The sequence below is a fragment of the Tursiops truncatus genome, chromosome 11, assembly GCF_011762595.2.
Source record: "Tursiops truncatus isolate mTurTru1 chromosome 11, mTurTru1.mat.Y, whole genome shotgun sequence".
NCBI classification, from domain to species: Eukaryota; Metazoa; Chordata; class Mammalia; order Artiodactyla; family Delphinidae; genus Tursiops; species Tursiops truncatus.
This window is the reverse complement of record NC_047044.1, coordinates 63,724,962-63,734,086: the sequence shown is the minus strand read 5'-3', so window position 1 is coordinate 63,734,086 and position 9,125 is coordinate 63,724,962. Positions and strand designations below refer to the sequence as shown.

At 45.0% G+C, this 9,125-nt stretch overlaps 1 protein-coding gene across 1 annotated transcript; it reads right to left on the bottom strand.

Annotated features, from left to right (window-relative positions):
• Nucleotides 1-7,214: 7,214 nt before the first annotated feature.
• Nucleotides 7,215-8,921, bottom strand: LALBA (lactalbumin alpha). The gene is made up of 4 exons (XM_004324870.2): nt 8,792-8,921; nt 8,309-8,467; nt 7,756-7,831; nt 7,215-7,275 (listed from the first exon to the last, which is right to left on the bottom strand). Exons 1-4 carry the CDS (start codon nt 8,919-8,921, stop codon nt 7,215-7,217), a joined length of 426 nt encoding a protein of 141 aa, XP_004324918.1.
• Between the last annotated feature and the right edge of the window lie 204 nt (nt 8,922-9,125).

Below are 9,125 nucleotides of genomic sequence, written 5' to 3'. Positions count from 1 at the left end.
ATGAAAATGTAGTTAAACAGAAGTTGCAAAATTGGAAAAGCGAAAAGGGAACATTATGGTAATACAGAGATAGTAATCACAGAATTGTGGCTAAGGGAACAAAGAGAAGAGGTTGGACCATCGACTGAAAGCCTGCAAGAGTTTCTCCATGAGCTGGGACTCAGATCCTTAAGCAGGGTGCTGCCCATCTGTGCTGCCACCTCAGGAGCTCAGAGAAGGGGTCTTATGAAGCTGGCAAGGGGAGCTTCCTCGTTCCTGCTATGGCTGAGAGGGCATGAGGAAGCTAGTTCCAGGAGTGCTGAGAAAAAGCTGAAAGTGGAACCCCAGCTATTGCTGGGGTGATGCGAACAGAAGCAGCAAGTAGTCTCCCTTTAGTGCCACAACCTAAGAGGAGTCAGATGTCAAAGAAGAAAATACTTTCCATATTCTGCACATCACAAAGCATAAGGGTGGGTTTAGAGATAAGAGAGAGAAGTTTCATAACCACTACGAACCTCGAGCAAGATAAATACAAAAGAAAACAAATCTAGGCATTTATATTAAACTACTGAAAACTAAAGGCAAAAAAGAAAAAATTGTAAACAGCCTGAGACAAAAGACAAATTACCTTTAAACAGTACTGAGACAGGCTGGGACCTGGGGCCTGGGACCCTTTGCCGCAGTGCTCGCACCTGGACAAAGTCTCCTCCAGCAAAATAATACAAAGAAACTACAAGGGGCTGAAAATAACTGCAGGCATGTGCAGCTGGAGCAAAACAGAAAGACCAAAACCCAGCTGCTACTTCTGAGGTGTCAGAAGCAAACACAGGGTACTACCCATGATCCCTGCACACAGCACCACCAAGGGAGTGGGCAGACCACCTAAGCCACCCGCTGGCCTGACCCACGGATCTGCCCCTACCCTTACCCCATTTAAGGGAACAGCTCGCCCTCAGTGAGCGAGCAAGGGCACCTGTTACTTGTTTTCACTCCCTCGTGCTGCAGCACGAGTCCCAATAAAGCCATGCCTGAATTTCTTGTCTGGCCTATTATCAATTTATATTGATTAAATAGTTTAAGAACCCAGGTCCATAACAGTACCACCTTTAGACACAGGCAACTGTGGTCCAGGCCTGGACTTCTGTTTTAGGGCCTGTTTGGTTTCCTTCCCACCCATCACTCTTCACAGGGTGAGGGTCCTGCAGAGTCTAGCTGATACACCCACCCACAGCCGGCACACTCTATATCTCCTGCTTCAAAGAGCTGGACCTCAGAAATCCCTGCCCAAACAGCCTCAAGTCCATTTCCGGTTCTCACAGCCCTCTTTCCACAGGAGTGAGCACACCAGGCGTGAGGAGTGTGCACGGAGCTCGACGGTGTGTGCTGAATTACGGAGGCATGCACTGACTTTCTCAGTTCATGAAAGACCCAATGGTGCGACAAAGAAGAGCCTTGGGTCAAGGACCTCCATTTGTACTTTTTACCCAGGAAATAAGTAAAGGCGAGCCTGCCTTCGAAGGAGCCAACTTTAGACTGAAATTGATTTCAAACAGAAGGGATAGACGCCTTAAGTCTTATGGGTTAATATTCTGATAATGATGAAAGAAAATAAATGCAAACTAGAGTTCTATACATCAAAATGTACCCCAAAATGAAAGAAAATGTACCTCAGAAATGAAGGGAGAGCTGCTCTGCCGCCCCACGCCCGGCGGGTGGGCCCAGGAGAGGCGAGAGGAGGCCCAGGCCCGGCGCGCTGGATGCCCAGTTTCACACCACCGTTTCCACGTGTCGTTTGGCAGCAACAGGCTGAGCCCGCTCCTCCAGATCAGGTGGCGGGTGACGAGGAGGGAGAGGACAGGGAGGCAGGCTGGAAGCTTAAAAGGCAGCCCGCCCCAGGACCTCCGAGAGCATGCCTCTCCCGGTGGTCCCTCCACAGGGCCAGGCGACGCCCTGGCCTCTGCGCAGCCGTCCAACTACGAGGGCCGGCTCCGCCCACCTGGCTACACCATAGCAACTGCGATGAAACAGCCTCTTCAAGCTGGCGGAGGGCTTCTTCGACCGTGGTTGGTGCTAGAGCGCATCATGGAAGACAAGCTGATGGCAGACGTCAGCACCTGGGAGAGCGAGGAGCAGAAGCGGAACCGGTGCGTGGCAAGCTGAGAATCATGGAACCCCGCAACCACGTGCTGATCCTGTCCTTCCCCATCCTGCCGACGGCGGCTCTTGGGAGATCCTTGAGGGCTACCGGGCCCAGAGTAGCCAGTATTGCACGCCCTGCAAAGGAAGGGTCCGCTACTGTGAAGGTGTGAGTGTAGATGAAGTAAAAGCTTTAGCTTCGGGCTTCCCTGGTAGCGCAGTGGTTGAGAGTCCGCCTGCCGACACAGGGGACACGGGTTCGTACCCCGGTCCAGGAAAATCCCACATCCCACGGAGCGGCTGGGCCCGTGCGTGTCCGGAGCCAGTGCTCCGCAACGGGAGAGGCCACAGCAGTGAGAGGCCCGCGTATCGCAAAAAAAATAAAAATAAAAGAAATAATAATAATTAAATAAGAAAGCTTGTAAAGCAGCAATAGGAATCTTGTCAGAGCCTGTCCTTTGTCCTTTTCCAGGGAGAGATGTTAAGAGTTGGAGAGGTAAATCATCAAAAGATTATTGAAGTGGGATGGCACTTACAATCAATTCTAGTTTGTACAAGAGGCAAGATCAATAATCTATCCAGAGGTGCCTTAGGAAAATATGCAGTCTAATTCAAAATAGAGATAGTAGCATTTGAGAAGCAATGTTGCCCTTAGCTCAAACATGCAGATATAGTCCTGAGCCTGGGACCACTGGAGCTGATTTTTAAAAAATTAAATTAAAATTAAATTAATGTTTTTAAAACCCAATGTCCAGAAATCTCTTTAAGAAGGTTCCACATTTACCACTCCTCATTTTCAGGTCAGACATAAATTCACCTAATTGAGCTAGGAAGCCCTTTATGATCTTATCACATCTTTAATAAGAATGTCTGAATCTCCCATTCCAATTGTTCAATTAAGTCACTGCTCTATACGTCTTAAAGTTCCTTAAAATGCCTATTTCCAGGACCTTAATGGTATTTCAGCTGCTATTTCAGTTAAAGAGTAAGCAAAGACCAAAGAGAAGTAAGTCCCTATTTTTATTGAAATTCTTTTGAATCCTTCAGAAACACTGGCAGTGGCCCCATGTCAACCACCTTTTAGCAATCTTGGGAGATTCTCCCCAAGACCAATTTTGGGTCATTTGTCTCCTATTATCATCCAGGAAATTACATTAGTAACTTCCACAGCAGTGACTTTGGTGGATGACAATGGAATATGTTTTTGTAACAAACATTGTTGCATGGCTTGGACACTTCCATGACTGCTCATATCATGTATCCAGGTGGCTACCTGCAAACAGTCGACCAAGTCACCACCTTGGCATTCTGGTTCTCCTCTGAGCCAGTAATTGGGTTCTTTTGTTGAGCACCCCTATGATCTACTTTAATTTTCCTTCTGAAATTCCATAGGCCTGCCACAACTGTGTTCTTCACACACAGTATTCTTTCATTGTTCACCCATCAAACATTTATTAGCTAGACCATTGGGCCATTGGCTATGGCCTAATAGTCTGTGATATCCTGACTTTCGTATGTAGCATTTTATATGAATTAGGACTTTGTTCTAGAGCAAAATTACTTTTGTACTGCTACATGAATTGCTTTCAGTTCAGCCCATCGTGCAGAATACTTTTGCCTTTTTCAACTAGGAATTTACTGTCTGCTAGGCAAATAGCAGCAGACTTCCATACAAAATGTCATTTTTCAATACTTGAGCTCCCAATGGTGGAGCAAGCAGCCTGTTACACTTCAGCAAGAAGGGAGTCATAAGAGTCAGATCATTCACAAGCATGAGTGAGCGTTCTGTCATCAATCCTACAGATAGAGAGAGGCTACCTACTCATGGATATGACACACACACTCCATCTCAGCATATTCCTAAGTATAACATTTACATTTTATCAAGGAATTGTGTTGTTCAGCTCTCTCTTTATATGAATGTCTTTCTTAAATCACTCATATCAAAATATATATCTTGGTAATTCATTGTCCTTCAGCCATATGAGCTATTTCCACCACAGCTTAAGAGCATGCTAGTAATTGTGTCTGAAGTGGGTTGCACTTAGTCACAGCATAGTTTTCTAATTCAAAATACCAGTAACTGCCATTGGGTGGCAGAATTAGACTTTTGCTAATAACTCTATAAAACTGGGAGAAAAAAGTGAAGAAAATCTTCACAGCTTCACCAGCCATTTCCACAGCTATTGCTTTTTCCTCTCATTTCTTGTCCTTTCTACCCCTCCCCTTTTGCCTGTCCTGCACTTTTTTACTTTGTCTATGCACAAAGTGTAAATCAACCTATCTGACCACTAGCAAATATCCCACTTAATTCTGGGACAGTCCCTTCTTAGTACTGAGACCCAATTCCTCCTTTGTTCCCATACCAAAAAATCTCTGGCAAGTTACAGCTCCAGAGTAACTTAGAAAGAAATGAAATAAAATAAGTGTGTCTCCTGCTGTCTTTGTTCTTAACAAGTAACACCTAAATAGAACATAGCAAATAGTAAATCCTCAATAACTATTTGTTGATTAAGGAGTGAATGCAGGAATGAACGATGGATCTGTCTGGAGAGTCCTTTCTGTTGCATGATTCTAGGAAATAGGAGGGAGTATTCTCCTCTAAAGTGTAAGTCTTGAGACCCCTAACAGATTCTGTATCCCCAGTGTCTAGTTTGTCCTGTCACTTAATATGCTCTCAATTAGTGTGGGAAAAAAAAATAAATGAGAGAGAAGGAGGGGGTGGGAAAAAGAACATATGAAAAGAAACAATTTTGTCCAGTAAAATTCCTGCCTTCATGACAATATAGATGACAGAGGAAAGTAGCGTGGAGGAGAGATCAGGATAGAAAGAGAGAAAAAGAGTCCATATTTTGGGACACCATCCAGGGTCCTCCTCACACAGAGCTCGGTGAAACGTGTGCACTCTGACAGCCCCCGCCCTGAGTCTCTCCACCACCCACCTTAGTCTGGGCCACTTCCGATCCCTGCCTGGTTCAGGACTTTTTCCAGGACTAGAGGAAGGAGAAGGAGTTAGAAAAAGCAGAACAAATGCTCAGCGACCACCCCACGTCCCATTCAGCTCCCAAGAGGGTTCTCTGAAAGAGAACAAAAGCAGCTTTCTGTCCTGCTTCCACCCAAAGGCAGAGAGGTCTTCATCAGTCAAGACCACATCCATGCCAGCTCCCTAGCTTCTACCTGTTCTTGATCCTTTGACCCTCAGGCTAAAATCCTCTCTGCAATTGTCAGTTTCCTTCAGCAAAACCCTCTGAAAATCATGGCCTCATATATGGTACATTCACAGGTGAAATTTCCAAGATCAGGATATTTCTCTACAGAATGAAGGCCAGGGCTATGGAGCCGAGCAAAACAGTCCCAGCTTTAGTTGCATTTCTGCTCTGCCCACTTGGTGGAGTTGGTCCCTTATATTTTCCAGAGCATATGCCTTCCTGAGGGTGTAACTGAGGCAAAGTAGTAAGTAGATGTGTGAGATCAGTTGGAGGAGTGGCCCTTCAATCCTGCCCTCCCACACACCACCATGCACAGGGGTTATTCCTAAAACCCTGTAGACTTGGGGAAAAGCCTTCTGTCCCATAATTAGGGAGGGAATAGCATGCAATACCCCTGGGAGATGTGTCACATTGTGTTCAAATTCAGACTAAAATCATATGATGAATACCAAGTTATTTCCTGAGAGTTTGTTTTCATTAAGTATAGGAGAGGGATGGCCTGTCCACCCCTTGCCTGGCCCTATAGGTCCCTAAGCAGGCCATGGGGGATTCATTTGGGAGCTGCTGGTCTCTGGGACAAGAGAAATACGGTCTGAATGCCTAAAGCCCCAGTGGGTATAGAAGGTAGGAGGAGGGAATTAGAAGATATAACTTAGCTAATACAGAGACGGGGTAATTCAAATTGGAGTCTTAGAATGTTGGATTCTCAAAGCAGGAAGAGATCTCAGAAAAATTACTAGACTAAAACTGTCATTTAAAGATGAGGAAATTGAGCCCCAGAGACAGAGATGACTTCCCCAGCTTTGGACCATCAAGGAGAAACAGAAACAGACTTTAGGAATCAAATCTCCTGGCTCTCCTTCTTTCACATTTCTCATAATCAAATTAGAATACAGTTCTGCAAAACTCCTCCTTAAAGAGAAGCCGCAAGAAGAGGTAATGGAGTGCAGGGTCCCAACAAAAAGGCCCCAGGTGTCCAGATTGAATCTTCAATTGCTGAGCTGTTCTCATCTATTGTTTTTAGAAAGAGTTCCTCTCACAGCAATTTGTGAAAGGTATTTCATTATCTCAGGGGTAAAGAAATACCTCAACCCCCCTCAAGTCACCCATTTCAGATTCTTGGAGCCCCTGCCCTTGCTGTTCTTTTCCCACCCTACATCTCTATCTGTCAAAATCCCAACTTCAAACAAGCTTAAATGTCGCTTCTGTCATGAATCTTTCCTTGAGCCCTTTCCCCACAGCCCTCCACCAAATATAAATTATCTTTCCTCTTATGAATACTCAGGGCACATTTCTAACCTCTCTCATGATACTTATGACACTCTTTCTTGTATTATAATTATGTATTAATGTTTCTCTTATCTTTCCTACGAGTCCTTGAGGCAACAGATGCTTTTAGCCAAATGTAGTACCCCTCCACAGTTTTTTAATACGCTAGGTGATCAATAAATGTATGTTGAATTGAATTGACACAGAAAGTAATCTGTACCTTTGAGTTATTATAAGTTCAGCCTATTTCCTCTTTAGCAGAGATGAAGGTGGCTATGACCCATGGCCATGTCCACCTACTCACCCTATTTCCTCCCTCTCCCTCCAGGAAGAAAATACAGCCAGCCACTCAAAATCAGGCCCTTTATTCAGGATAGAGGTAGAATCCACCGTTGTAATGAAAGTGCCACTGGGGGCACTGAGCAAGGGTCAAAAGTCCAGAGCACCAGTCACTCATCCCTGGAGAACAGTCCTTGCAATAGCCCAATGGTGTCACTACAGGGCTCAGGGCTCAGAGACAAATTAGCTTCAAGGGGGTACAAAGAAGCAAAACGAGGTAGCCATAGGGGAGAGGAGTTCCAGGAACATAAAAAGGGCAGAAGCAGCAAAGACAGCAGGTGTTCACCACTTCTCGCAGCGCCACTGATCCAGCTTCTCAAAACAGAGTGCTTTATGGGCCAACCTGATCATGAAGAAAGAGACAAGGCAAGTTGACTGGCCGGATCTTAGTTCAAACTTCCATCTAGCTTTATCCCCAGGAGGGACGAGGTGGAAGAGTATGGGTGAAAATTACACTTTCCTAGCCAGATGCCAAGGGACACTGAGCCACCTAGTGGAGTAAGGTCCACTTTTTTTAACTCCAAGAAAATTGTAGGGCAGTGGTACAAAGGGCTTGCTTTAGAATTAAATATTCAAATCCAGGTGAAGGAAAGCCTGGGTGTCAGCCCTCTATTAGGGAACACTTGTTAGCAAAATTGCTAAACAGGAGTGGAGTGAGTGAGGCTTGAAAGCTGAAAACCTGAGTCTGTTGGATGAGTTTTGTTTTGAAGACTACATTCCAGCTTAAATACCAGGAAACAGAGAGAAAGGGGGATGATGCTGGGACTAAAGGGGTGAGAAGAAGGAGGAGAAGGGTAAAGTAGAAAACAGAATGGGGACTCACCAGTAGTTAATTCCTACATTATCCAGAATCTTCTTGACACACATAATGTCATCAGTAAGGTCATCATCCAGGAACTCTGGCAGGAGTTACAGGGGGAAAAATGAGAGAGCTAAGTATTACCCAGAAAGGTAGTGAGTTCCCCTCTTGCCTGGTCCTTCTTTGGTCTAGAGGCTTATGCCTGTTGCCTTTCTATATGATAAATCCAGTACAATAATGCCTCCCCCTAGGTAAGGACTCCCTTTGCTTCTCTGGGGGCATCTCTAGAAGAATTATCAACTTCATCAACTGATTTACTCTGAAAATGCAGGGTACTAGACTTCAAGATCCCCAAACAGTTCAAATCATCTACGCGTGAACTTTAAGGGACTGTCTGGGGATTTGGTGATAATGAAAAATTCTAACAGCCTCTTACTCAGTACTATCAGTTGAAGTCCCACAGTTGATGTGGCGTCCAAGGCAGTGAAGTTAGAGGTGTGCTTGACGCCAAAAAAGGAGATTATCCCAGGAATAGGCTCCAATAAAACACAGGAACATGGTAAAAGTGGTCACTCACTGTCACAGGAGATGCCACAGATGTCCCTTGAGTGAGGGATCTGGTTGTCTCTGCACCAAATTTTATTATTGATCTGGAAAAGTCCATATTCTGTGCTGTCATTGTTATTTACTATGGTTTGTGTGTCACACCCACTAGTATGAAATACGGTACAGACCCCTGAAAGAAAGATGAAAAAGAGATATCACAGGGATGTCCGCATATAGCATAAATGTGGACAGACAGAAAAAGGCTCTCCAGCCAATCTCCAAATACGGCCGACCACAGAGTATCTTGATAAGATTAAGAGTTCCAAAAACCAATCAGACAATGGGAGAAAGGAGAGATAGGTGAATAAATGTAATAAAAGAGTAAACAGATGAGCAGATAAGAGGATTATTAGATAATTGAGTTAAAAGTAGAGAAAAAAAGAGGAGGAAGAGAAAGGTGGGGAAGACAGAAGAAGATGAAGTGTGGAACAAAGCAAGATAGCAGGGAACTCACATTCAGGCAAAGTGACGCCTCCATAGCCATCCAGGTCTTTCAGCCTCTGGAACAGCTCACATTTTGTTAATTGTTCGGCCTGGACGGCATGGAACAGGATGCCCACCAAGAGCAGAGAGACAAAGGACATCGTTTTGGCTGCTCCCAAGATTCTGAAATGGGGTCACCACACAGCTTCACCTCCTTTTATTTGTGGAGAAAGCCTCAGGGGTCCCGGCATCAAGCCCTACATCCAGGAAGAGGATGAAGAGAGACTGGTCATGCCAACAAAGAAACATTTAGCCTGCCAGCTGCCTTCGTAATTTCACCCCATTATTCCCTTCCTTCCCAGAAT

Coding starts and splice junctions, on each gene's coding strand:
- LALBA (XM_004324870.2), bottom strand. CDS start 8,921: ATGTCCTTTGTCTCTCTGCTCTTGGTGGGCATCCTGTTCCATGCCGTC. Junction 7,832..8,308: donor CTGTGGCATCTCCTGTGACA/GTGAGTGACCAC, acceptor AACTCCTGCCAG/AGTTCCTGGATGATGACCTT. Junction 7,276..7,755: donor AATGTAGGAATTAACTACTG/GTGAGTCCCCAT, acceptor CTTCATGATCAG/GTTGGCCCATAAAGCACTCT.